Genomic DNA, 27,847 nt, shown 5'->3' on the forward strand with positions numbered 1-27,847 from the left:
GGGGCTGGAAAGAAGGGATGGAGCAGGAGAGGAGCCCCCCGCCTCATGCATGACTCTCCATCTTCTGCCACAGCCTCGTGGACTGACCCTGGCCCCCACTGACGGCCCCACCACAGATGAAGTGACCCTCCAAGTCTCAGGAGAGCGAGAGGGCTCACCCAGCACGGCCGTCAGATACCCCTCGGGCAGTGTGGCCCTCCCGAGCCAGTGGCTGCTCATCGGTGAGACTCACATTTGGAGATGATAATGGACCTGTGATCCCAGCTTCAGAGCTGGAAGGCAGGGGTCACCTTCAGCCCCCCCTGGCTTTTTCTCTGCCCCTTAGGACACCATGAGCCACCCCCAGTCCTGCACACCACCATGCTGAGAGTCCACCCCACCCCAGGCAGTGGGACTCCTGCTACCAGACCTTCAGAGAGCACCCAGACCCCAGCTCTCTTCTTGGAGGTCAGTGCTATGAAGGGCAGAGGGCGTAGGGGGAGATGCAGGAGGAGACCCTTTCCTCAGGCTTCTAGGAGCAACTTTGCGGGGGGCGGGGGGGTCCATTAACCTCACAGTTTCTCAAAAGAAAAAAAAATTTTTGTTAGTGCCAGAAAAGTGTTAAACACATCAACAAGATATTGGCTATCTAAACTGAAATATGGGTCTGAGTTTTCTTTATTCTTCTTCAGTTTAAAGCTTATAAAATATTTATCAAGTGAGATAATGAGGCAGACAAATGATAAAAGCATGCCCTCCTGGGAGAGGACTGGACAAGAGTTGCTGGTAGTTCAAGGTCAGAAGGTACTGGCATGATCTGGAGAAATAAATCTCAAATCTGGTTGGTCATCAGACTCACCCACTCTAGCCCCACTGAATTCAGAATCTCTGCAGGTGGATATATGCACTTTTTTTTTTTTTTTTTGGTCTTTTTGCCTTTTCTAGGGCCGCTCCTGCAGCATATGGAGGTTCCCAGACTAGGGGTCTAATCGGAGCTGTAGCCACCAGCCTACGCCAGAACCACAGCAATGCAGGATCCCAGCCACGTCTGCAACCTACACCACAGCTCACGGCAACGCCTGATCCTTAACCCACTGAGCAAGGCCAGGGATCGAACCCACAACCTTATGGTTCCTAGTTGGATTCATTAACCACTGAGCCATGACGGGAATGCACTTTTGATGATGCTTCAAGAGTATCTGTATTTTTTTTTTCTTTTTTGTCTTTTTCGGGCCACACCCATGGCACATGGAAGTTCCCAGGTTAGGGGTCAAATTGGAGCCATAGCTGCTGGCCTTCGCCACAGCCACAGCAATGCTGGATCCAAGCCATGTCTGCAACCTATACCACAGCTCACAGCAACACTGGTTCCTGAACCCACTGAGCAAGGCCAGGGATTGAACCCATGTCCTCATGGCTACTAGTCAGGTTTGTTAACCACTGAGCCATGATGGGAACTCCCATTTTGTTTTGTTTTTTTAATATTTTCCTTTTTAGGGTCACACCATGGCGTATGGAAATTCCCAGTCTAGGGGTCTAAGTGGAGCTACAGCCATAGGCAACACCAGATCCAAGCTGCATCTGTAGCCTATACCATAGCTCATGACAACGCTGGATCCTTAACCCACTGAGCAGGGCCAGGGATCGAACCCACATCCTTATGGATGCTAGTTGGGTTCTTTACCACTGAGCCACAATGGACTCCAAGTATTTTTTATTTACACCCCAGGAAATGCTGGCCCTCAGCTAGGTTTGAAAGACCAACCTCCTGGGCACCATGATGTTTCGGCACCACGGAGAGGGCCATGTTTCCCACCTGAGACCACGCATCATCCCTTCCGCTAAGCCTAGCCTTTTACTGCGTGATGAAGAGTGGTTAGGGGTTCCACAGTGGGAGGGGCTGCTCGGAGCAAAAGCCTCTTTGTCCTCAGGTCCTGAGCCTGAGTCGAATGGAACCTTCAAACCTGGAGCTGCATCCCGAAGAGAAAACCCCAGACCTGCATCCGAGCCTGGGACCCCAAGACCTGCTGGCAGCCAGCCTGACTGCTCTCCTCCTGGGAGGATGGATTCTCTTCCTGATGAGGCAGGTAAGCCCATCACCCCTGACCTCAGCCCTGCTCCTCCTCTCCAGGACCACATAGCAACTTCTTCCTCGCCCAGATCCAGCTCTGCCCCCCACCTTCCTCTTCGCAACTCCCCAGAGCTCCCAATACTGTGCTCTGGTATATCAGTGCTCCAGGGCCAGGCCATCTCAGGCACAGCTTCTGGGCTCTTCAGGGGGAAAGGGACTGGCCTGGGCTGAGTCCTCTTAGCCCCTCATGTTTCAGCAGCACCAGCAGCTGATGGAGAAGCAGCAGCAGCAGACTCCCCTGGCACCAGCAGGCCCTTCTGCTCTCTCACAGGATGCCCAGTTCCAGCCCTTGGGGGCCACCCCACAGAGCTGGAAGAGGCTCAAAAACCCCTCAGAGCAAGACCAGCCACTTGAAGACCCTGAAGGTGAGCTTATGTGACCTGGAAAGGCCAGAGTCAGGGACAGAGATGAGAAGGCGGGTTTTGCTTCAAAGTCGGCTTATGACAAGCCGCAATCGTGGGGTAGCCAAGCCTAAATAATAGGAAAGCATTTGGAATAGTGCTTGCTGTGTAGTTGAGCCCCCTAGAAATGTCTGCCATCATTTTTTTTTTTTTTGCCTTTTTAAAAAATTTTTTAGGGCCGCACCGGTGACATATGGAAGTTCCCAGGCTAGGGGTCGAGTCGGAGCTGCAGCTGCCGACCTACACCACAGCCACAGAAACACGGGATCCAGGTCGTGTCTGCGACCTACACCACAGCTCACAGCAACACTGGATCCCCAACCCACTGAGCAAGGTCAGGGATCGAACCCGCATCCTCATCGATACTAGTCAGAATCGTTACCACTCAGCCACGACGGGAACTCCTCTGCCATCATTTTTACTGTTGAAATCATATTCAAGAACCGTAGATGCAGATAGAAGAGTTAGACCTAGACCCACTGCTATTAACTTTTTTTTTTTTTTTTGGTCTTTTTAGTGCCGCCCCCATGGCATATGGAAGTTCCCAGAAAAGGGGTCAAATTGGAACTGGAGCTGCTGGCCACAGCCACAGCAATTCGGGGTCTGAGCTATGTCTGTGACCTACACCACAGCTCACAGCAATGCCAGATCCTTAACCCACTGAGTGAGGCCAGAGATTGAACCTGCGTCCTCATGGATGCTAGTCAGGTTTGTTGCCACCTGAGCCACGATGGGAACTCTCTCCACCCACTTCTATTAATTTTGATGAATTGTGTAACTCCCCAGAGTTTCAGTTTTCTCATCCATCAAATTGGAATGATAAGAGTTCCCATAGTGGCACAGTAGAAACAAATCCGACTAGGAACCATGAGGTTGTGGGTTTGATCTCTGGCCTTGCTCAGCAGGTCAAGGATCCGGCATTGCTGTGAGCTGCGGTATAGGTCACAGACGTGGCTCAGATCTGGCATTGCTGTGGCTGTGGTGTAGACTGGTGGCTACAGCTCCAATTAAACCCCTAGCCTGGGAACCTACATATGCCGGCGGGTGTGGCCCCAAAAAGACACACACAAAAAAATTGGAATGATAACACTCACCCCATTACATCAGCTCATTATGAGAGGTTACCATCACTAGTATTATTAAATCATACCTAGATGATGTTGTTAATACTTGTGTTAAAGTAACATCATATTTGGCAACAATAATAATAAATTACCTAGGTACCTTTTGGTTCCTTTTCTCTTTAGGGCTTTTTATTGTTAAAACATTTCTCTCCTCTTTTCTCAATATCCTCCTGTAAACGAGCTCCATCAAGCTTCCTCTGGCGTCTGTGGAAGGTAAGATCCCAAAGGGACCTTCCACATGTTTTTGTTTTGTTTTGTTTTTTTATTTTTTTTAGGGCTGCACCTGAAGCATATAGAAGTTCCCTGGCTAGGGGTCAAAATGGAGCTGCAGCTGCCAGCCTACACCACAGCCGCAGCAACACAGGCACCAAGCCACATCTGCGATCTGCTCTTCCGCTTATGGCAACACCAGATCCTTAAGCCACTGATCGAGGCCAGGGATCAAACCCACATCCTCGTGGATGCTAGTCAGTTTCGATAACCGATGAGCCACGACGGGAACTCCTCCATGGGCCTTCTGACTGGAGCCAAGGCTTTCCCCAGACGACCTCATCCTCCACCTGGTCCCAGGTGGTGCCCATCATTCAGCCTTATCTTTCCTCGCTCCATGATCCTTCAGTGGTTCCTCACAACCACAGTCCAATAGACTGATTCCCTCCCCAGACGTCTCCTCAATCCCCTTGTGAGTCTGTTGACACAATAATCCTCAGAGGGGGAGAAAAGACGATGTCAAATCCCAGTCCTGGCTCATCCAGGACACTTTGTTATATAAAATACCTGCACTTCTTTTCTTGTTCTAAGAAAATAGTCAAGGAGTTCCCATCGTGGCGCAGTGGTTAGTGAATCCGACTAGGAACCATGAGGTTGCGGGTTTGATCCCTGGCCGCGCTCAGTGGGTTAAGGATCCAGCATTGCCGTGAGCTGTGGGGCAGGTTGCAGACGTGGCTCGGATCCCGTGTTGCTGTGGCTGTGGCGTAGGCCAGTGGCTACAGCTCTGATTAGACCCCTAGCCCGGGAATCTCCATATGCTGCAGGAGTGGCCCTAGAAAAGGCAAAAAGACAAAAAAAAAAAAAAAAAAAAAGAAAGAAAATAGTCAAAATGATATCTATGCTTCAACATAGGAATCCAGGAACATAAAACACCCAGATAGGGCCTGATACCTTCATTACAAAACTCAGGGGTAACAATCTCTATACAGGATGCCCTCTGTAATCTAATGAGAGCCTTTCTAGGAGCTCCCGTTTTGGCTCAGTGGGTTAAGAACTCAACTAGTATCCATGAGGATGTGGGTTTGATCCCTGCCCTTGCTCAGTGGGTTAAGGATCCGGCATTGCCATGAGCTGCAGCATAGGTGGAAGATGTGGCTCAGATCCTGTGTTGCTGCAGCTGTGGCTTCGCTGGCAGCTGCAGCTCCAATTCAACCCCTAACCCAGGAATTTCCATATGCTACAGGTGCAGCCCTAACAAGAAAAGAAAGAAAGAAAGAAAGAAAGAAAGAAAGAAAGAAAGAAAGAAAGAAAGAAAGAAAGAAAGAAAGAGGGAGACTCTATTTCTTTTGCTTTTTTTGTTTAAAGTTTCCACAAGCGTTACTTTGGTGTTTTCATGACCTTTAGGCAAAGCCTGGAAAAGATGGGCTGTTATTAGGCTCTGTGATAAATGCTGTGATGGGAGGTGTAGGAACACAGAGGGGGTGTGTTATTCACACATGGGAAGTGTTCTCAAAGGGAAGTCTAAGCTGGAGTTCCCATCCTGGCTCAGTGGTTAACGAATCCGACTAGGAACCATGAGGTTGCGGGTTCGGTCCCTGGCCTTGCTCAGTGGGTGAAGGATCTGGTGTTGCTGTGAGCTGTGGTGTAGGTTGCAGACTCGGCTTGGATCTGGCATTGCTGTGGCTGTGGTGTAAGCCGGCAGCTGCAGCTCCGATTAGACCCCTAGCCTGGGAACCTCCATATGCTGTGGGAGCAGCCGTAGAAAAGCCAAAAAAAAAAAGGGAAGTCTAAGCTGTGATTCCCAAGGAGAAGAAAGAATGATCCAGGTGAACAGGGAGGAGCAGAGCAGGAGCCATCGAGGCGGCACCAACAGCCCAGGCAAAAGTTCAGAGATGAGGGAAAGCAGGGTGCACATTCTGGAAGCTGAAAGGAGGGTTGCAAATTCATGCTCATGAGTAGGCCAGGTGGATAAAGTAAATGAATGAAGGAGACAAGTAGGAGAGAGATTAGGGAGTGGTGGGGATTGTGGCAAAACTAGAGAACAGGTGCCTGGGCTGACTGAGCTGCTATGTCTAAGCCTGCCTTGCCTACGGCTGCAAGGTTGACACAGAGCCTGGCCCAGGGAATATCTGTTGAGCCCATGACTACTGCCACTGCGCCCTGGAGTTGTTCAAACACCCCTTCTCAATGCAGTAGATATATAGGGTGTGTGTATGTGCTGAGTGGGTGTGAGGTGTAACACCCTACGGTTAATAGACTGGGACTTGTCCATCTGATATGCAGCCATTCAGAGTCCAGTGCATCAAAATCTTGGTTTAGTGCAGGGATAGTCAAATCAATGAAGTGGCAGTTGGTCAAAAAGCTTCGAGAACCACTCTTCAAAACAAGCCCTCCAGCACCAGCACCTCGTGGCCGTCCCTAACCCATTCTCAGAACATCTGCACCAGGAAAGCTGACCTTGGATGTTTCAGTCCTCTTGTGCAAGGAGACAGATGTTCCTTGGGACCTTTTCTATGATGCGTGACATCTGCAGTGGAGTCACGTCTTACTCTCCTTTAACTTCCACGAATTCATCTACACATGCTTGGTTGGGTGTCCTCCAGGACCCCAGCCACGTATATTCACTGGCAGGGGCGATCAAGCTTGAACACTGAGCGCTAACGTTTCAATGGCGCTTACTGTGTACCAGGCACTATTCCTTTTTTTTTTTTTTTTTTTTTTTTTTTAGGGCTGCACCTGCAGCATATGGAGGATCCCAGGCTAGGGGTCGAATCGGAGCTGTAGCCACCAGCCTACACCACAGCCACAGCAATGCCAGATCCAAGCCGCATCTGTGACCTACACCACAGCTCACGGCCACGCCGGATCCTGAACCCACTGAGCGAGGCCAGGGATCGAATGCACAACCTCATGGTTCCTAGTCAGATTCTTTTCTGCTGAGTCACGACAGGAACTCCCGGGCACTATTCTAAGTGCTGCACTTGCATGAACTTCTATGATATTCACATTTCTGTGAGTTGGATGCTACAATAACCTTCACTGTATGGAAGAGGGAATGGAGGCAGAAAGCTTCATGGCTGGCACCCCTCTACCCCAGACCCACAAAGCCAGTAAATGGCAGCTCAGGAACTCAAAGCCAGGGCAGATCTGGCACACTACCTTTGTTGGCACTTGGGCAACGCCCGTGAAAGTATGTGACTGATTTGAAGGGTTTCCCAACCCATGTAAGAGAAGCAACACAGGAGTTCTCGTTGTGGCGCAGTGGTTAACGAATCCGACTAGGAACCATGAGGTTGCGGGTTCAATCCCTGGCCTCGCTCAGTGGGTTAAGGATCCGGCATTGCCGTGAGCTGGGGTGTGGGTTGCAGATGTGGCTCGGATCCCACGTTGCTGTGGCTCTGGTGTAGGCCAGCGGCTACAGCTCCGATTTGACCCCTAGCCTGGGAACCTCCATATGCCATGGGAGCGGCCCTAGAAAAGGCAAAAAGACAACCAAAAAAAAAAAAGAGAGAGAGAAGCAACGCAATGCATTGTGTGTTGTCAGAGTTTGCAGAGGGAATTCTGTCTGTGTGCCGTGTCCGCATCACGTGACAACTTTTGATTACTTTAGAACTTTTCTGCATGTGCTGTTTCTCCATTAGCATGATACAGAAAGCTGAGCAAGAAGCAAGGGATGGCCCATATGCAAATATGTATGTGTAGATTGAGCCTCCCCAGCTCATTATTTCTGCCTTCAAGGCCTTCATGCCTCCATCCCAGCACTGAGGGTGTCTCTGAACCTCTACCCCAGAAAGCACACAGCGAGTACTTACCTCATGCCAAGGGCATCCAGAGCAGGGAAGGCAGTGAAGCAAGAGACAGGAAAACCAACAGAATAAGCAAGTGGGTCAGAAGAGGGACCACGAGTGTTCAGAGACCCTCACTTGGAGCAGCTGAGCCAGGCTTGTTCAAAGAGGCCATCCAGGAGTTCCCACTGTGGCTCAGCAGGTTAAGAACCTGACTAGTATCCATGAGGATGTGGAGTTTGATCCCTGGCCTCGCTCAGTGGGTTAAGGATCTAGCGTTGCCATGAGCGTAGGTTGCAGATGCAGCTTGGATCTGGTGCACTGCGGCTATGGTGGGCCCCCAGCTGCAGTTCTGATTCGACCCCTGGCCCAGGAACTTCCAAATGCTGCAACTGCAGCCCTTAAAAAAAAAAAAAAAAAAAAAAGCAGGCTTTCCAGAAACTCTGACCCTGCTTTCTGAGCTTCCAGAGAGACCAACCCATCTTACCTGGGTGATATGCTTCCAGCAAGGCTCCAGGCCCACACTCCTGAGAGTCCAGGATACATAAATTTAGGTCACTGCTTGCATCTCATTGACAGATGAGAGTAACTGTTTAAGCCCATAATCCAGAGCGGTACTGAGGGACAGCTTGGTACTTTTCTCCCTGATCCCGATGCTGGTTTTCATTTGCTTTTCCTAGATTAGAGAGACTGAAGTTGACAGCTCTGCATAAGGAGAAGGGTTCTCAGGGCCACTGAGGGGGGCACAACTCTAGGGGGCGCCAGATACACTTAGCTTGTATGCATGGGGCCCCTTGGAGCTGAGCTTTGGTCATGGTGAGGGGTTCCTTGCAAGAGACCCTATGTCCAAGTCCTCTGCCTGCCTGGGCCAACTCCCCCCTCTTTTTTTTTAAACAGCTGCACCTGCAGCATATGGAAGTTCCCAGGCTAGGGGTCGAATTGGAGCTGCAGTTGCCAGCCTATGCCACAGCCACAGCAATGCCAGATCCGAGCCACATCTTTGACCTACGCCATAGCTTACAGCAACACCAGATCCTTAACCCACTGATCGAGGCCAGGGATCGAACCCGTGTCCTCGTGAACACTAGTCCGGTTCTTAACCCGCTGAGCCCCAACAGGAACTTCCTCCCCGCTTCTTAACAACAAACCAAGGCCTTCCTAGAACTAACTAACTGGGACAGGTCAGCATCCAAATGCTCACTCCCCTCATCCCCCACCCCACCCCACCCAGGACAGTCTCTTCTGCCACAGCACTCACCTCCCTCCCATTTGAAGCCAATTCCTCAATTTAAAGGGTTTATTGGGAGTTTTCCTGTTGTGGCTCAAGAAGTTAAGGACCCGAGTAGTATCCATGAGGTTGCACGTTCGATCCCTGGTCTCGCTCAATGGGTTAAGATCCGGCATTGCCGTGAGCTGTGGTGTAAGCTGCAGATGCAGCTTGAATCTGGCATGGCTGTGGCTGTGGCATAGGCCAGCAGCTGCAGCACTGATTCAACCCCTAGCCTGGGAACGATGTGCGGCAGGTGCAGCCCTTTAAAAAAAGCAAGAAAAAAAAAATTAAGGGTTCATTATAACTGGTGAAGGTGGAGGAGAGTGGCAGCGAGAGTAAAGAAAAGAAACTTGGGCAGAAAATGCCAAAAGAGGGAGTTCCCGTCGTGGTGCAGTGGTTAACGAATCCGACTAGAAACCACGAGGCTGCGGGTTCGATCCCTGGATCTGTTCAGTGGGTTAAGGATCCAGCATTGCTGTGAGCTGTGGTGTGGGTTGCAGATGCAGCTTGGATCCCAAGTTGCTGTGGCTCTGGTGTAGGCCGGCGTCTACAGCTCTGATGAGACTCCTAGCCTGGGAACCTCCGTATGCCGAGTGGCCCAAGAAATGGCAAAAGGAAAAAAAAAAAGACAAGAAAATGCCAAAAGAGGGAGAAGCAAAAGAGGACAGTATAGTAACCCCCTGCCCCTCCCTTTCTTCCATTAATCTTCCCAATAATACTAGGCAGGCAGGATCCTTCACTTTAGCTCGGCTTTAGAGATGAGAAAACCAGGGCAGAGTGGTTAAATCACTTGCCCATGTTCACACAAGTGGCAGCACCAGGCATTGGACCCAGACCGTCTGGCAGCGGGCGGGCATGGAAGGGGGAAGCTGGAGAAAGGCCACGGCCAGGGTCTGGATCGGGCAGGGTGGTGGCTGTAGGCGGAGGCTCTGCAAGACTTTCCCGCCTCTCCTCTCCCCCCAGCCGAGCAGCTCACCGTGGTGGGAAAGATTTCCTTCAACCCCAAGGACGTGCTGGGCCGCGGGGCAGGCGGGACTTTTGTATTTCGGTGAGTGGTGAGTGGTGGTGGCCAAGAGCCCAGCTGGAGAGGCCCCCTGTCCCCTGGAGAGCTGTTCGTTCAAAGGATCCCCAAGGTGGGTGCTATTCCTAACCTTTTCTGTCATCTGCCCTCTGCTCACCACCGCCCAGGGGACAGTTCGAGGGGCGGGCGGTGGCTGTCAAGCGGCTCCTCCGTGAATGCTTTGGTCTGGTCCGGCGGGAGGTGCAGCTTCTGCAGGAGTCAGACAGGCACCCCAACGTGCTCCGCTACTTCTGCACAGAGCGGGGACCCCAGTTCCACTACATCGCCCTGGAGCTCTGCCGGGCCTCGCTGCGGGAGGTGAGGCCTGGCTCAGAGATGGGTGGGTGGTGGTGGGGTCCTGGACTGCAGAGTGAGGCTCTGCCCCTCGCTGCTCCCCAGTACGTGGAACACCCGGAGCTGGACGGCTGGGGCCTGGAGCCCGCGATGGCACTGCAGCAGCTGATGTCAGGCCTGGCTCACCTGCATTCCTTACACATAGGTACCCACGCCTCCCGTGCCCCATCCAGGCCCCTGCCTCCCCTCTCGGCTCTCAGCTCTCAGCTCTGCTCTGCTCTGCTCTCACAGTGCACCGGGACCTGAAACCAGGCAACGTCCTCATCGCAGGGCCTGATGGCCAGGGCCGAGGCCGAGTGGTCCTCTCAGACTTTGGCCTCTGCAAGAAGCTACCTGCTGGCCGCTGCAGCTTCAGTCTCCGTTCGGGCATCCCTGGCACGGAAGGCTGGATGGCACCTGAGCTCCTACAGCTTCTCCCCCCAGACAGCCCTGTGAGTCCTCAGGAATCCTTCCCTTCCCAGTGCCTCTTCTGTCCAGCTCCGAATCACCTGCCATGTGACTTTTCAGCCACTCCTCCAAACCTGTTTCTCTTTCTTTTTTTTTAGGGCCACACCTGCGGCACATAGAGGTTCCCAGGCTAGGGGTCCAATGGGAGCTATAGCCGCCGACCTACACCACAGCCACAGCAACACCAGAATCGAGCTGCGTCTGCGACGGCAACGCCAGATCCTCAACCCACTGAGCGAGGCCAGGGATCGAACCCGCCACCTCATGGTTCCTAGTCGGAGTATCTCTGCTGCACCACGACAGGAACTCCTCTCTTTCTTTTCTTACTCTTTCTTCCTTCCTTCTTCCCTCCCTTCCTTCCTTCTTTCCTTCTGTTCAATGCCTATGGCATGCAGAAGTTCCTGGGCCAGGGATCAACCCTGCACCACACCAGTAACCAGAGCCATCACATTGACAAAGCCGAATCCTTCACCTGTTGAGCCACCAGGGAACTCCCCAAGCCTCCTTCTTCATCTGTAAACTGGGTTTGATCTTCCCATCTTACTTAGAGTGGTGGTTCTCAACTAGGCATGGTTTTGCCAGTCCGGGGGGCATTGGGCAATGCCTGGAGATAACTTTGGCTGTCACACTTGTCAGGGAAGGGAGGCTTGTGACTGCCATCTAATGGACAGAGGCCAGGGACACTGCTAAACATCCTACGATGCCCAGGACGGTCCCCTAGGACAAAGAATTAACTGCTCCGAAAGGTCAATAGTACTGAGGTTGAGAAGCCCAGAGCTAGAAAATGGTTTTCATCTCTTCTCTGCAACAGAATCCCTGGGGAACTTGAGAAAATTCAAGTGCCCGGGCCCCACGTCCAATAACTCTGACCCCTGGTGAGTTTAAGGCATAGAACCCACCCAGACGTGGAGGGCTTGGAGGAGCATCAGCTGAGCGAATATAGTCAAACACAGAGCAGTGTCTGACCCCCAGACACTTGCGTTCAAGACTCGAGGGTTATAGACATTTAAGTCGGTATGTGAGGCAAAGTCACAGGCATGGATGAGAGTAACCCGCAAAGACACCCCCCACCCTGAAGTCGAGAGAAAACTAGAAGTGACAACCTGGCAGTCCAATGTTAGGTGCTTGTGCAAGTTTTGTGGGGTTTTTTTTGGGGGGGGTGTTGCCTTTTAGGGCCACACCCGCGGCATATGGAGGTTCCCAAGCTAGGGGTCAAATCAGAGCTACAGCCACCTGCCTACACCACAGCCACAGCAACACCAAGCCACCTGCCTACACCACAGCCACAGCAACACCAAGCCGCGTCTGTGACCTACACCACAGCTCACACAACACGGGATCCTTAACCCACTGAGTGAGGCCAGGGATCAAACCTGCATCCTCATGGATGCCAGTTGAATTTGTTTCCCCTGCCTTACAACGGGAACTCCCAAGCTTTGATATTTTTTTTTCCCCAAACTGTTGGTCAGTATTTTAACTTGTGGGAAATTCCACATGCAAGTCTGGATTTTTGGATTCTCTTGGAAAAATCAAAGCCCTCCACCTGAGAGTCCCCTGGAAGCAACCAGCTGAAGCTAAGTGCCAGCAGCCATGTGCAGACAGGGGTGGTGCCAGATTGTCCAGACCGCACGGCCGCCTCCTTGCCTCACACCTGGCCCACTTCACTGGCTTGTCACCCCCCAGACCTGGAGGAATGACAGCTGGAAACCTTAACTAGAGGCTCTGTAGGGGCAGGTCTGGGATGCAAACCACAGGCCCCTTTCAACAGTGCAGAGAGGGGACCTAGGGCCAAGGAGATGCTTCTTACAAAGCGTCCTTGAATTGTAGTCTGAACCAAGTCCCCAGCTGCCCTGTCATCCCTGGGGAGCCTCTAGCCAGGCAGCGACTTCCTCCTCATGCTTGTCCCTCTGGCCCCCAGACCAGCGCCGTGGACATCTTCTCCGCAGGCTGCGTGTTCTACTACGTGCTCTCCGGTGGCAGCCACCCCTTCGGAGAGTGTCTTTATCGCCAGGCCAACATCCTTGCGGGGGCTCCCTGCCTGGCTCACCTGGAGGAAGAAGCCCATGGTGAGGGGGTCCGGGCTGGGCTGGCAGAAGGGGGAGGTGGCAGGGCAGAGGCTGGGTGGGCCTGAAGCCACCCTCCCCTCTTGCCCTTGCAGACAAGGTGGTGGCCCGGAACCTGGTGGAGGCCATGTTGAGCCCCCTGCCGCAGGCTCGCCCCTCTGCTCAGCAGGCGCTGGCCCACCCCTTCTTCTGGAGCAGAGCCAAGCAGCTCCAGTTCTTCCAGGTCAGGGGGAAATCTTGGGAGCAGCCCCAGAAAATCCCAAGTTTGGGTCCTGAGCACCAGGAACAGGGGAAGCCAGGTTGGCTGGGGGGAAAAAGAGCTCCTTCTCTAAAACCAGGACAGAGCCCACACTCCTAAACCCAGCTGCCCGTGTGTGACAGCACACACTGTTCCTTTCGGCCCTAGTTGTCACTCCTACTATACCTGTGCCCAGAGAGCCCATTCCACTTGTGTGGCCTTGAGCCTCCGAGCCTCAGCTTGACTGTCTGTAGTACAGTGGGGGCAACAGCATCTCCATCACAGGTTGGATTAGACCCGGCCCAGCACAGAGACACCACACTCCACAGGAGCTGACAATCCTTGCCCTAAACCGTGCAGCTCTGGCTGCTCCCCTCCTGGCCCGTGGCCTCCCACACTGGCCAGGAGGCTCAGGAGCTCTGTGGGTCCTAGGATGTCAGCGACTGGCTGGAGAAGGAGCCTGAGCAGGGGCCCCTGGTGACAGCACTGGAGGCGGGGGGCACCGAAGTGGTCCGGAGTGACTGGCACAAGCACATCTCAGTGCCGCTGCAGTCAGGTAGAGGCCAGACGCAGGTGGCCTGGGAGGCTGGTGGGGGGGGCATCCAGTGGGGACAGCCATGCCAACCACTTCCCTGTCCACAGATCTGAGGAGGTTCCGGTGGTATAAAGGCACGTCGGTGCGAGACCTGCTCCGCGCCGTGAGGAACAAGGTGTGCTCCGGGGTTGGGAGGGGGCCTGGGCGGATGGGGCAGCCCGGTCCAGCTGAGCCCTGGCTGTCTGCTTCGACCCCTCCAGAAGCACCACTACAGGGAGCTCCCGGATGCGGTACGGCAGGCCCTGGGCCCCGTCCCGGACGGCTTCGTCCAGTACTTCACAGACCGCTTCCCGCAGCTGCTGCTCCACACCTACTGCGCCATGCGGAGCTGCGCCTCCGAGAGCCTCTTCCTGCCCTACTACGCGCCGGCCGCGGGCGCCAGGGGGCCGAGCCCGGGGGCGGCTGGGAGCTGAGCCAGCCCTGCATCAAAAAGATCAGCTGGGGCTTGGCCGCTGGGGATGCGGGAGCGACAGCGTGGCCAGAGCCCAGGTGCCAGGTGCCCCTCAGGGAACACAAGCAAAGCAAGATTCACGTCTGTTTAATGTATATAAAGGCAGGGCAAGGACAGTCCCGAATTCAATAGCAACCTTCTGTACAATTCACGTGGTGGGGCTGAGGGAAGGGGAAGAGGCCACAGACGCCCCACCGGGACATGTACAAAAATAACTTACACAGCGGCCCCCACCTGCGGGGAGGACACAGCTCTCGCCCCGGCCCCCAGGGCAGGGGACACACTATAAAACAGCACCACGGGCGCTAACCGGCATGGGCCAAGGTGCTGGTGGGGGTGCGGAGGGCGCCAGTCCGGGGTGGTGGTGGTGGTGGTGGAGCGGGGGTGGCTACGAGGAGGCCTTGAGGCGGTTGGTGGCCGAGCGTGAGCTCAGCAGCTTGTCCACCATGGTGCGGGCGTAGCGCAGGCGGCTGGCCAGCTCCTTGGAGCAGCCGAACTCCTCCAGGAGGCTCAGGCGGTATGTGCGGAAGTCCCGCTTCTCGTCGATGTAGGTCACGGCGGCCATCAGCGGGCACAGGATGAGTTTGGTGTGGTCCTGGGGTGCAGGAAGGGGGAGGAGGATGGATGACAGGGGTTAAGGGCGATCGAGGATCCCAGCTGCCCGGGGGTGCTGGGGGCCAGGAGAGGGCAGATATCCCAGCAGATGGGGGGACCCTGAGGGGGTCCTCACCCTACCCCCTTGCACGCCCTTCTCCTGCTGGCCGCCAAGGACGGGCCCCAGGCCTCCCACTCCCCGCCTGGCTCTGGGGGGCCCCCCGCTGCTGGGCGGCAGAACCCCCCTCCACCCCAACTCTCCAGGGCCCACCTGGAAGAAGTTGATCTGCACGCAGCCGTTACTGAGGTGCAGGATGATGGCGCTGCGGGTGCGAAACCAGGTTCGCAGGTAGGGGAGCCGGGCCAGCTCATCGCCTTCCCGGGGTGTGATGTTGGCCCCCGCCTTCAGCAAGTGTTCGCTCATGTAGTTTCGGAAATACTTAAGGAGAGTGATCTAGTTGCGGAGGGAGGGAGGGAGTCCAGGGTTAGAGCCCCATCCGCCCGCGCACGGCCCTCACTCCCCTGCAATAACCAGGCCGCACGGCCGGCCGCACTCACCTTCTTTATCAAGGAGTTGGGGTGGGAACTCACGGTGAGGTAGGACTCCGTGCCATCACGCTCAATGTACTGCAGGCTGTCCCCGTCGTTGTAGAGGATGAGGCGCGTGGAGTCATTGAAGAGCACCCCCACGCTGTTGTCGCACAGCTGATACCCTAGCGCAGGTGGAGGGAGACCTCAGAAAGGGGGAGCGGGGAGCAGGGGGGGAGCACTGGGAGCTGGGATGGAGACAGGAGAGTGTTGAGAGCAGAGAACCTGGGAGCCAAGAAAGGCCAGAGCCCATAACAACTCGCAGGGGCACGCAGCCGGACCTGAGCCCCCCACCTGCCTGGGAGACACCTACCGAGGCCGTACTTGTCTGAATAGTCCACCCACTTGCTGACCCAGAAGATGGGGATGCAGGCGGGATCCTCAGCTCTTCTGCAGCAGAAACAGACAAGACAACTAGTCAGGACCAGCCTTGTCCCCGCACCAGGCAGCTCGGTCGAGAGGCCTGGAAAGCATCTCCCCACCCCAAAGAGCACAGCAGGGCCTCTGACGGCGACAAGCTCAGACAGGCAGCACTGAACGGACAGTCACAGTGCAGAGCATCCACTCATGCGTCCAGCTGCCCCATTTATCCAAAGCCCACCATGTACCAGGTGCCACCGCAGTACAGTGAGCAATGGCCGTAGGGACAGAGAGCCATCAGTGTAAACATGTAAGTCACTTCAGTCGTGGTGAGAGTCAGTGAATGCTGACTGATTGAAAAATTGTGAGAAGAGAGTTCCAGGTACATGAAAATGTCATGTTCTGTGCAGGCCATGATCCCTGCTTTTAAATACAATAAACAAATATGGTAACTTGAGAAGTGCTAGGAGGCGGGGCAGGGAGATGCTTGTGGCAGACACATGAGGGGGTGAGTGTGAGCCATGCAGGGATCTGGAGGACGTGCGTGCCAGGGGCAGGGAATGGGGCCAGCCAGAGCCCCTCAGGGCTGGAGCACGTCTGGGTCTGTCATTTCCACTGTTCTGAAGGCCCAAGTGGAAGTCAGTATGTGCAAATATATCTGGCAGCGCGCGGAGCTGCTGGAAGAGACGGTGCTTATGGAGGCAGAAGAGATGAGTCAGAAAAGAGGTTAAGGATCCGGCGTTGCCGTGAGCTGTGGTGTAGGTTGCAGACACAGCTTGGATCCCGAGTTGCTGTGGCTCTGGCGTAAGCCGGTGGCTACAGCTCCGATTCGACCCCTAGCCTGGGAACCTCCATATGCCGCGGGAAGCAGCCCTAGAAAAGGCAAAAAGACTAAAAAAGGAAAAAGAAAAAGAAGGAAGGGGCCCGACCATGGAGGGCCTGGGCCAGCAGACCACCCTGTCTGGGTTGTAATGTAGGGAAAACGGGGGAAGTGAAGGTATGATGGAGATGGGGCCTGGGCCAAGCTCCAGCACTCCAGGGTTGAGACTCCTCCGCCTGCTCCAGATGCCCCGGCCCGCAGTGCCCACCTTGCCTCACCAGCCCCCGCTCTGAGGGCTTGGAGGCGTTGACGCTATGGAGCTGCTGCAGCATGTCGCCTAGGTGGCCGTCAGCCGCCTCACTGGTCTCCCGCACCACGGGCTCCTCTTTTTCCCGGGGACGCTCGGGCATGGGGTTCTCCATGCCTGGGAAGAAGATGAGACACGGTCATTAGGCTGCAGGTCGGGAGGGTGCAGGCCCACCCCCATCACGCTGGTACTGTCCCCAGGGAAGAGCTCTTTTCACTGCCACTGCTCTGGATAAATGGAGTCAGTGCCAGGTTATGAGAGTGGACATGCCCTGCCCAGGTGACAGCCCCTGGTATTCTCACTGCTACCTGTGGGAAGGCTTCAAGGCTGCATGCAGCCACTGAGCTTCAGATGCTCAGGCCTCTGACCCTATGCTGGGCCCTCAGGACATCCCTGGTCACTCAGGGAGACAAGCTCGAAGGCACGAGCAGCTTGGAGCTGCCTGCTTTCTATCCAAGAATTAAATGCATCTTCAGCATCCAGGATAAAGGGAGGGCTCAGTAACTGCAACCCATCAGCAAGATGGATTAAGCAGGCATGCAGTGAAAATGGAAGTGATTTTCTCCCTTGCTAAAATCTGCTTTATGTCCTTATGTATGACCAAAGTCTGAAAGGATACACACTGACATTTAAATTTAACATTGGTTATATTTGGATGACAGAAGCATGGGCAAGTTTTATTGTCTTTATGCTTAAATGTTTAATTCTTCATGTGCTAGTTCTCCCTGAAAACATAAATTCTTCTTAAAATATTTAAAGATCTGAATTTTCATTTAAGAAAATCTATGCTGTGGAGTTCCCGCTGTGCAGGATAGGCAGCGTCTCGGGAGTGCTGGATCACAGGTTCCATCCCCTGCCTGGCACAGTGGGTTAAGGATCTGGCATTGCTGCAGCTGCGGCTTAGGTCAAGACTGGGGCTCAGTTCTGATCCCTGGCCCAGGCACTCCATATGCCCCAGCGTGGCCAAAAAAAGAAAAAAAGAAAGTCTATGTTGGGAGTTCCCGTCGTGATGCAGTGGTTAAGGAATACGACTGGGAACCATGAGGTTGCGGGTTCGGTCCCTGGCCTTGCTCAGTGGGTTAAGGATCTGGCATTGCCGTGAGCTGTGGTGTAGGTTGCAGACGTGGCTCGGATCCCGAGTTGCTGTGGCTCTGGTGTAGGCCAGTGGCTGCAGCTCCGATTGGACCCCTAGCCCGGAAACCTCCATATGCCGCAAGAAAGGCCCAAGAAATGGCAAAAAGACAAAAAAGACAAAAAAAAAAAAAAAGAAAAAAAGTGCTGCAGGCAAGATCCACCAGGGATGCTAAAATCAGTGGGTTAAAGTCTGAGGAGAAACAGAATCCTCTCAGAGGAGCTCCCGACAAGGTATTGCTTTATCACAAAAGGAAGAGCAGGAACTCTGCAGTGAAGGTACCACCTTAACCAAGTGATCATGAATTAAAGCAAATAGTAATATAATCCTTAGAATAGCAGCATTATAACTGAAATTAACTCCTATATTAAATTGGTGCCATACCCACACAGAGAAAGTATCTCAAGTGGCTTTTTTTTTTTTAAGCAGAATATATTCTAAGACAAAGAGAACTGCAAGAAGTAAACATCATAGCAGTAACTACTTTATACATGTTGAGAATTCATGTATACGGTGTAAGGAAACAAGGTTTTCAATGTAAGGGAAAAGAAGTATAAAATTAAAGTCAAAACTCTAGGAGTTCCCGTCGTGGCGTAGTGGCTAACGAATCCGACTAGGAACCATGAGGTTGCAGGTTTGATCCCTGGCCTCGCTCAGTGGGTTAAGGATCCGGCGTTGCCCTGAGCTGTGGTGTAGGTCACAGACGCGGCTCAGATCCCGAGTTGCTGTGGCTGTGGTGTAGGCCAGTGGCTACACTCTGATTAGACCCCTAGCCTGGGAACCTCCATATGCTGCGCGTGTGGCCCTTGAAAAGACAAAAAAATAAAATAAAATAAATAAAGCAAAAATTCTATATTATTACATTTAAATCAGACACAAGTTACCAAAGGAAAATTAAAGTAGTAACTTCCCAGTGGAGAATAAGATTGCTCTAAGTCTGGCATCAATGTGAAATTACCTGAACTTGACAACTGTGTGGTGTGCTGTGGCTACGTAAAAGAATCTTTGTTTTTAGGAAATATACACTGAAGTATTAAGTAGCAAAGGCCAAAATGTATACAACTTACTATCAGATAGTTTAGGGGGAAAATTATATATATAGAGAAAGCGAGAGAGAGCAAATGTAGAAAAATGTTAATTGGTGGAGAAAGGGGTACAAGATACAGAAGGTTTTTGTCTCTTACACCTTTTCATAATTTTGAAATAATATCTAAATAATATGGTAAAATAAAAAATGCGAATCAGAACTAGCAGCATCAACTCAAGGTGCCCCCACCCCTATCATGGCCTTCCTAATTCTGTTCTCTGAAACAAGGACAACAGAAACAATGGGATGTGGTTTTGTAAAAAAGGTCCATCCTCTCAAAGAGCTGCATCCTCTTTAAGTGTATGGGGGTGAAATGGCAAGATGTTTGGGATTAAGCTCAAAAAAACTTCAAAGGAACAAAGCAGGAGCGATGAAGCAAACGTGACTGTTGAGTCTGGTGGGGCTGTGGGGGGCTACTGCCTTGAGCTCTATGTGCGTAGCTGAAATTGTTCAACATTTTTCCAATGAACTATACAAGGTGATTTTAGCCAAATTTTTTTTTTTTTTTTTTTTTTTTTTTTTGTCTTTTTGCCTTTTCTAGGGCCGCTCCCACGGCATATGGAGGTTCCCAGGCTAGGGGTCTAATCAGAGCTGTAGCCGCCGGCCTACGCCAGAGCCACAGCAACTCGGGATCTGAGCCGCGTCTGTGACCTACACCACAGCTCAGGGCAAAGCCGGATCCTTAACCCACTGAGCAAGGGCAGGGATCAAACCCGCAACCTCATGGTTCGTAGTCAGATTCATTAACCACTGAGCCACGACAGGAACTCCGTAGCCAATGTTTTTAATTGGTAAGACTTTTTCAGGCATGGCATTCTGTCACTCTCTTCCTTGGAGGCATGAAAGGCCTGATTCAGCTCTGGTTAAGGTCTGTCTTTCCTGAGAGGGCCGTAGGAAGAAGGGCATTCTGTCAGAAGCTGGGGCCTGTCCCACTGCACACCTGAGCCTTGGGGGCCAGCCGTTTACACACCTGAGGCCTAGGCTCTCTTGGCATCTGCGGTCTACCCCGACCCTGGTTTACCTTTATTGAGGACTGTGAGAGGCTTCCGGCTGCTGGGGTCCAGGCTACTGGGAGCAATTGAAAACCTCGGTGGGATGGTGAGGCAGGTGATGGGGAGGCGGGCGGGGATATAGCCGGAAGTGAAAAACTCGTCATTGAGCAGCTCGTGAATGGTTGGGCGGGCAGTGGGATCCGTCTGAAGCATCTTTTGGATGAGGGAGGCGGCCACGGGGTTGATGTGCTGGAGTGGAGAGGGACAGCCATAAGCAGGATGTGAGGGGGGACCTGAGGGCGGGCCCCACCCCAGCCTCTAACATGCCACATGCGGCGGCTACCGACATGCCAAGATTCCACTACGAGCTTTACCGAGTTGACAAGTGTCAACCTAGGTGGCGAGAATGATCCTTTCTCCTTCCTCTTAAGACTCGAGATTAATTTGAAGGCATTGTCGTCCCAGAATTTGTGCTGGCACAATTCAAGTTGCTCACGGCTAGAGCAACACTTGAGAACACAGGCTCGGAGCTTGTAAAGACCTGGTTTAAGTCTCAGCTCTATCCCCTAATACCAGCTGTGACAATTAACCTGACTTTTGGAGCCTTTGTATCTCCATCTAGAAAACAGGGACACAGCGCCAAGCTTGGGGTCCTGGTGAGGAGATCCAGCCTGGCCCAGGTCAAATGCACAGTAATAGCCTAGCATCAACTATGCACTTACTGTGGGCCAGCATTCTAACCACTTCAGGTATATCAACTCATTTAGTCCCCACAGAAGCGCCAAAGGTGCAAAGAAAGATCTCTGTAACTCCCCCCTTGTGCAGATGAGGAAACCGAGGCACAGAGGGGTGAAGTGCCTTAGAATACACCCCTAGTAAGCGATGGAGCCAGCACCCACACCGAGGCACAGGCAGCTCCAGCACCCACGCTCGGAACCACTCTGTGCTCTGTTCAATGACTGACCCTTGGTGACAGATTCAGTCCGTCTGTCCTTATGGAGATAGGGCTCTTGGCTTCACACACAAGGCAAAGATACCAAACAGGAAAGCGGCGGTGTGCCTGGCTGCTGCAGCCTGTCCCTCTCAATGTGCTCAAGCTGGTGGCTGCAAAAGCACCCCACTCTGCACGCATAGCGGTTCGTGACTCTGTGAGCACTTATTGACACGAGGTGCTCTGGGCTAGGGGCTCATTGTGTTCGGGCTGCTAAGTGGCAGAGACCATCTGAATCAAGATGGCCCACTTCCAAGGCTTAAGCAGCGCTTCTCTGTCTGCCTCCTACTCCCTCCTCTCTCTCTCTTTTTTTTTTAGGGCCGCACCTACAGCATATGGAGGTTCCCAGGCTAGGGGTGGAATTGGAGCTGTAGCTGCCGGCCTACACCATGGCCACAGCAATGCGGGATCCAAGCAGAGTCTGCTGCCTACACCACAGCTCATGGCAACTCAGGATCCTTAACCCACTGATCGAGGCCAGGTGTCGAACCTGCGTCCTCATGGACGCTAGTCAGATTCATTTCTTTTCTTTTTTTTTTTTGTCTTTTTGCTATTTCTTGGGCCGCTCCTGCGGCATATGGAGGTTCCCAGGCTAGGGGTCCAATCGGAGCTGTAGCCACCGGCCTACGCCAGAGCCACAGCAACGCAGGATCCGAGCAGCGTCTGCAACCTACACCACAGCTCACGGCAACGCCGGATCGTTAACCCACTGAGCAAGGGCAGGGACCGAACCCGCAACCTCATGGTTCCTAGTCGGATTCGTTAACCACTGCGCCACGACGGGAACTCCCAGATTCATTTCTACTGAGCCACGACAGGAACTCCTCACTCTCTTTTTATTTTACATATCTTTTGGGTTATCTGCCCAACCTTTGAGAACCTACAAATGCTCTCCCCAACCCCCCAAAATGCTTTTGTGCACAAATGTCAGATTCTGGATACAATTTCAGATAAGGACCCCCAAAACTCTTGTGGGAATCCTAAGGGTGGGACTGACCTACCTCTGTCCTCAGGATATGCGGGGTTCAGTAAATAGCTTGGGATGGAGGGGGGAGGTAAGACTTAAAATAAATGTAAACTTAAAAGCGTTTTCAGGAGTTCCTGTTGTGGCGCAGTGGTTAACGAATCTTGACTAGGAACCATGAGGTTGCGGGTTCGGTCCCTGCCCTTGCTCAGTGGGTTAACGATCCGGCGTTGCCGTGAGCTGTGGTGTAGGTTGCAGACGCGGCTCGGATCCCGCGTTGCTGTGGCTCTGGCGTAGGCCGGTGGCTACAGCTCCGATTCGACCCCTAGCCTGGGAACCTCCATATGCCGTGGGAGCAGCCCAAGAAATAGCAACAACAACAACAACAACAACAATAAAAAAAGACAAAAAACCCCCAAAAAACAAACAAACAAAAAAAAAAGCGTTTTCAGTCACCTTGGGAATACTGTACTCATTCTTCTTGATCCGGAGGTAGGTCTCTTTAAGGCAAGAGGTCTCAAAGGGTGGCTTGCCCACTAACAAGGTATACCTGTAAGCACAAGGAGGGATTTGGCTCAAGGCGCCCACCCAAAACCCAGATGCAGGAGGAATCATCTTGGGGCCAGAAAGTCAGACATCCTCTGGACACTCACTAGGACCCTGGGGCCCCAGAGGGCAGCCCGAAAGTCCACGGGCATGGGGGGTGTGGGGAGTCAGTAGAATAGAGGTGATGAGACTGGGTTCTCATGGGTGGGTGACTTTCTGGCTCGAGCCTGCAGTAATCTAGGGCCCCAGAGGCCGCCAGCCAACACACAACAGGTCAAAGCAGGTGGGCCAGCTGCTCCTACAGAGGCAGCTCCACAGTTAATACTTCTCATACTCAAGGCTACAAGCTTTCATTTGAAAAACTCCCACTGCAAAGAAGTAGGAAAGCCATCGCTGCAACTCATTTCTAACTCTCCAGGACCCAGAGCAGCATCGAAAGGGCTACCACCTGAACAGGCCCTACTCTGCCCTCCACTCACCCACCTCTGACGGCCCTGACCCAGACAGGTGGCAAGCCCTCCTGCCGCCAGCTGTAACTCCTGGCCTCATTCCTCGCACCCAATGCTTCTTTCTAGATGGGAGGTTTTAATACTTTACTGTGCAAGGAAATCACTCAAGGGTCTTAAAAGCCTGGGTCCTGAGATTCTGTGTTTCTAACAAGTTCCTAGATGCTGCTGCTGGCTGGTCTGCCAGACTCTGAATGGCAAGTGACTGAAGTGAGTTTGTGGCGACCTTCCCTCCTCCATTCCCTGGACCTGCAGCCCAGGCTACAGGAATCAGGAAACATCAGGGAGAAAAAAAAGATACAGAAACGAGGCTTCCTTGGTGGCAGTGTGTCCTGTGGAGCAGCCTTTCCACAGGCAGAAAGGTCTACAGGATTAAGGTCTGCTGGGGGAGATGTCGAGGGTGGGTCCTGAAGACAAGTCCCAACTTACATGATGCACCCAATAGACCACACGTCCACCTCGAAACTGTGTCCTTTCTTGCTCAGCACCTCAGGAGCTATGTAATTAGGAGTCCCGCACAGGGTCTTCTTCCGTTCCCCGTCATACTCGACTTTGGTTGCCAGTCCAAAATCCCCTGGGACAGAGAGAGGAAGAGGGGGACCTCAGACTTTAGCCTCTGCCATCTGTCACTGCTGACGGCTGGTTCAGGTGTAACCTTCAAGAACCAAGGTCAGAGCTCCCGTTGTGGGGCAGCGGAAACAAATCCGACTAGTAACCGTGACGTTGTGGGTTCGATCCCTGGCCTCACGCAGTGGGTTAAGGGTCCGGCGTCGCCGTGAAGTGTGGTGTAGGTTGCAGATGTGGCTTAGCTCCCCGCCTTGCTGTGGCTGTGGTGTAGGCTGGCAGCTGTAGCTTTGATTAGACCTCTAGCCTGGGAACCTCCATGTGCCACGGGTGTGGCCCTAAAAAAACAAACAAAAAGTACCAGGGTTGTTAGTTCCCTCAAGCCTCTCATCAAGGCTTCCCCAGGAATCCTCCCACCATGCTGGCCGGGGGGCAGGGGGACACCCTCCCAGAGACCTCACCCCTCCCCTCAGAAAGGAGGTCTTCCTTTCAAAGGGAATTGATAGGGAGAGCAAAACTCAAGTGCCTTCCAGGATTAAGCAAATAAACATGAAGACTGCTACTTGGCAAGTTTGTGATGAAGTAATAGGGAGGGGTGGGGACTGTGGCAAACCGGACGTCTAAAGAACACGCTGCTTTTCAGTCTAGCAAAGAGCTGCCCTGAGGGAAGGCTGTCCCTGGACAGCTGAAGCTCCCAATTTTTTAAAAAGAGCTTTGAATCTAGATTTTTACATCAATTTCAAAAAAAAAAAGTGCAAACGAATTCGGGATGCTGGTTTGTGGCTCTTTGTTTTAAATTTCTGTACTAATGAGATGATTCTAGAGGCAATCAACAGCTCAGACCATCCTTCTCTTCCTCCCTCCTTCCTCGCCTTCCCATTTCCTTTCTCCCAGCTCCTCCTCATTCCCACTTCCTGCAATGTCAAACGCCCTTGCAGGCCCAGCTCCTCACCTATTTTCACCTCCAGATCCTCGTTCAGGAAGAGGTTGCCCAGCTTGAGGTCTCTGTGAATAACACGGTTTCGGTGCAGGTACTGGCAGCCGAGGACGATCTGCCGCAGATAGTAGCGGGCCTCGGGCTCGGTGAGTGCTTTCCTCCGCTTGTGCAGCTCCAGGAGAGACTTGGCGAGGGGAGGAAGGAGGAACGGGCAGTGGGTACTCAGGCCCAAGGCAGGGAAGCAGTATCATTAGGTGAAAGCTGCCTAGGACCCTACCCAGCAGTCCTTCTCCAGGACAGCTATGCTCTCCACTCTCCCCTAAGCCAGGCCACAACGGTTCAGAGCGCCCTCTCTCCCACCAGCTCCCTTACCTGGGACTCCTCTCTCAACCCTTCAGGAAGTTCAAGAGTACCCCGTATGCCCCCCCCCCCCCCCCGCCACCCCCTCGCCAGGCCTCTTCCGCAGCAAGAGATCCCTTTTCTGACCCCTCTCCTCCCCGGAAGCCCCCAAGTCTGGCTCCAACTACCCTGTGCCTGACCCAACCCCACTCCGGAAGGTCCAGAGCACCCCGTACCTAGCAACTCCGGAAGACCATTAGCAGGGCTCTCCCGCGACCCGCGCCTCCCCAACTCCGCCCAACTCCTAGCGTCCTTGAGCCGCCTTCCCTAGAGGCAACGCGACCCGGGCTCCACTAAACCCGAACCCCCCTCCCCTAGCAGCCCCAAGTGCCAAGCCCCCTCTCTACTCGAGACCTTCTCCACTTCCAGCTCGAGATTCCCACCCAGCACCTCCTCTCCAGCAGCTCCGAGTCCCGGGGGGTCCCCTCCCCAGCAGCTGGGTCCGGACGCCCCAACCCCAGCCTGCAGGCAGCTCCAGTTTCCCAGCAGCGACACTCACTCTCCGGCGGCAGAGCTCCAGCACCACGAACACGAAGTCGTTGTCCTCGAAAAAGCCGTGGAAGCCGACGACGTGCTGGTGGGCAAGGCTGCGGTGAATGGATATCTCCATGGACATCTTCTCCTTCTGGTGCGGCTTGAGCAGCAGCGACTTCGGCACGATCTTGCCGGCGAACACCTCCTTCGTGTCCGCGTCCGAGATCTCGAAGCACTTGGCAAAGCCGCCCTTCCCCAGAAAGCGCCCGCGGAGATAGCGCCGCCGGCTGCGCGGGTCCACTAGGACCTCCGGGATCTCTTTCGCCGGCGGAGCGGCCGCCGGGGCCCCGGGAGCTGCAACTCCGGGGCCCCCGGCTTTTCCTGGGTCAGCCGGTGCCCGCGCCAGCTTCCCTGTAGTTGCCGCCGCACTCATGTCCCCGGAGTTGCTCAGCGGACCTAGCAGGGTCTGGGCCGAGGCTTGGCACCGCTCTGCCCCTCCTCGAATTCAAACGCGGCGCCGGGAACGTTACAAAAGCCTACGCGCTACTGATTGGCCGCGGGGATTTAAAATCCAAACCCGCCCGCCGCGCGGCACTATGGGAGCTCTCTGCGCAGCAGCCTCCTTTAAACCCGTGCCCAGCCCGGGGAGGAGAAGCTTGATTGACAGGGACTCGCGGACACGTGGGATGCCTGGGAAACCAGACCCGGCGTGGGGATGCTGAGACCCAGTCCCAGGAGAGGGGGAGTTCGGGGTTTCTCCCTTTCTCGGCGGCTGGGGAAGGTCGGGCAGTCCACGTGCACCTCCCCCAGGAAGTTTTTCCCACCACCTTCCTTCACCCCTGCCCCGCCTTCGAGCTTATAAACTGAGAACGGAGACCCGGCAGCGCCGAGAGGTAGCTGGGAGAGCCTTAACACCCGCCTTCGACGTCATCAACTCTCTTCCAAGTCCCTGCAGTAAACTAAAATCTAAGTAAAAAGAGGATGCTTGCCAGGCAAATGTGACCTTCAAGACAAACCCCCTACTTCCCTCCTTCAAATAACAGCTGCTCCCGAGCCTCTGGGTTACAGCTCAAGGCTACTCAAAGTATGGTGCAGGAACCACCAGCATTATCACCACCTGGGAGCTTGTTAGAAAGGCAAAGCTTCAGGCCTCACCGCAGGCCTCCCAGTGAGTCCTACACTTAGGGAAGTTTGAGAAGCACAGAACCAGAGCCCCCACCCCGCTATTCTGCAAGAAAGTCGGCTGGCTGGCTCACTGCTGTCTCCCAGCGCCTAAAATAGTGGACCTTCAATTGTTTGGTAAGAGGGACTGTGTGGCTGGTTGGCGGAATGCCTGGCAAACTGGTAGACCAAGGCCAAATTTGGTCTGCAGAGGTGTTTTGTTTGGTCTCCCGCTGTTAAATTTTTGGATCCATTTACAGGTTCAAAAATACAGAGAGCGCACATAAAAAAATCAGTTTTGTGGCTTTTTCTTAAGGAAAACTACTTGCTGTGGCAACTCTATGCCTACATACCTTTCCAGTTTGCCACAGTTCCCAGCTACCCCTTTGCCCATTTGCCTGTCTGGCTTCTGTAGATGTTTGAGCGGAAACCCTGCAATAGCCGATTACCCAGGTTAGTAGTCTTTGGTAATAGTTAGACATCCTATGATGTCTGTGCTAGAACTCAGCAAAAATCAACCGAATTACAAGTATCTCTTTACCTGACTCCCAATAAACAAAGTGGCATGATGACATCATTCCTACCCCATGTCCCAAGCTCCCAGCATAGTGCCTAATAAAAAGGAGTGATTAAAATGTTTGCTGAATAGGGAGCTTCCATTGTGGCTCGGTGGGTTATGAACCTGACTAGCATCCATGAGGACCCAGATTGGATCTCTGGCCTCTCTCAGTGAGTTAAAGATTGCTGTGAACTGTGGTGTAGGTTGCACATCTGGCTCAGATCCCACGTGGCTATGGCGTAGGCCAGTGGCTGCAGTTCCCATTTGACCCCTAGCCTGGGAACTTCCATGTACCACAGGTGCAGCCCTAAAAAGCAAAAAAGCAAAAAAAAAAAAAAGTTTGCTAAATAAACTATTACATTTAGAATGGATAAGCAATGAGGTCCTGCTGTATAGCACAGGGAACTCTATACAATCCCTTGTCATAGAACATGATAGAAAATAATATGAAAAAAAGAATATGCATATGTATAACTGGGTCACTGTACAGCAGAAATTGACAGAACACGGTAAATCAACTATCATAAAAAACTTTTAAAAAAATAAAATGTTTACTAAATAAGTTTTTTTAATTAAGTTATTCTTTTTTAACCCCTGTGATGTGTAATATCCATTTTATCTTTTTATAAAGTTGACTCCCTCTGCCAGAAAAGTATACATATCTTAACTGTACAGCTCAGTGAATTTTCACAAACTGAACACACCCCATGTAAACAGCACCCAGACTGAGAAAGAGAATACTACCAACACGCCAGAAG

General features: G+C 53.2%; 2 protein-coding genes across 5 annotated transcripts in view; one reads left to right on the forward strand and one right to left on the reverse strand.

The window, feature by feature from the left end:
• ERN2 (endoplasmic reticulum to nucleus signaling 2) overlaps positions 1-14,237 on the forward strand; it is a 27,806-nt gene extending 13,569 nt beyond the window's left edge. The window contains exons 10-22 of one of the 3 annotated variants that reach the window (XM_021086462.1): positions 74-221; positions 326-447; positions 1,911-2,066; positions 2,307-2,475; positions 9,864-9,948; positions 10,089-10,278; positions 10,360-10,459; positions 10,546-10,745; positions 12,680-12,827; positions 12,920-13,047; positions 13,495-13,618; positions 13,705-13,772; positions 13,858-14,237. In XM_021086462.1, coding sequence (XP_020942121.1) covers positions 74-221; positions 326-447; positions 1,911-2,066; positions 2,307-2,475; positions 9,864-9,948; positions 10,089-10,278; positions 10,360-10,459; positions 10,546-10,745; positions 12,680-12,827; positions 12,920-13,047; positions 13,495-13,618; positions 13,705-13,772; positions 13,858-14,070 — 1,851 coding nt within the window. In that variant the 3' untranslated portion in view covers positions 14,071-14,237. The remainder of the gene's footprint in view (positions 1-73; positions 222-325; positions 448-1,910; positions 2,067-2,306; positions 2,476-9,863; positions 9,949-10,088; positions 10,279-10,359; positions 10,460-10,545; positions 10,746-12,679; positions 12,828-12,919; positions 13,048-13,494; positions 13,619-13,704; positions 13,773-13,857) is intronic. The other 2 variants (XM_021086464.1, XM_021086463.1) reach the window with 2 other exon arrangements.
• Positions 14,179-27,266, reverse strand: PLK1 (polo like kinase 1). Of its 2 annotated transcripts, XM_021086465.1 has the most exons (11): positions 25,395-27,260; positions 24,512-24,680; positions 23,425-23,569; positions 22,400-22,493; positions 20,018-20,237; positions 16,739-16,894; positions 16,267-16,270; positions 15,604-15,677; positions 15,261-15,415; positions 14,974-15,156; positions 14,179-14,703 (listed from the first exon to the last, which is right to left on the reverse strand). In XM_021086465.1, exons 1-11 carry the CDS (start codon positions 25,800-25,802, stop codon positions 14,497-14,499), a joined length of 1,815 nt encoding a protein of 604 aa, XP_020942124.1. In that variant the 5' UTR covers positions 25,803-27,260; the 3' UTR covers positions 14,179-14,496. The 2 variants fall into 2 exon arrangements, 1 of the variants encoding a protein (XP_020942124.1); XR_002342378.1 differs by lacking the exon at positions 16,267-16,270 and having other exon boundaries at positions 14,974-15,680; positions 25,395-27,266.

Source organism: Sus scrofa, chromosome 3 (genome assembly GCF_000003025.6).
Source record: "Sus scrofa isolate TJ Tabasco breed Duroc chromosome 3, Sscrofa11.1, whole genome shotgun sequence".
Classification (NCBI taxonomy): Eukaryota; Metazoa; Chordata; class Mammalia; order Artiodactyla; family Suidae; genus Sus; species Sus scrofa.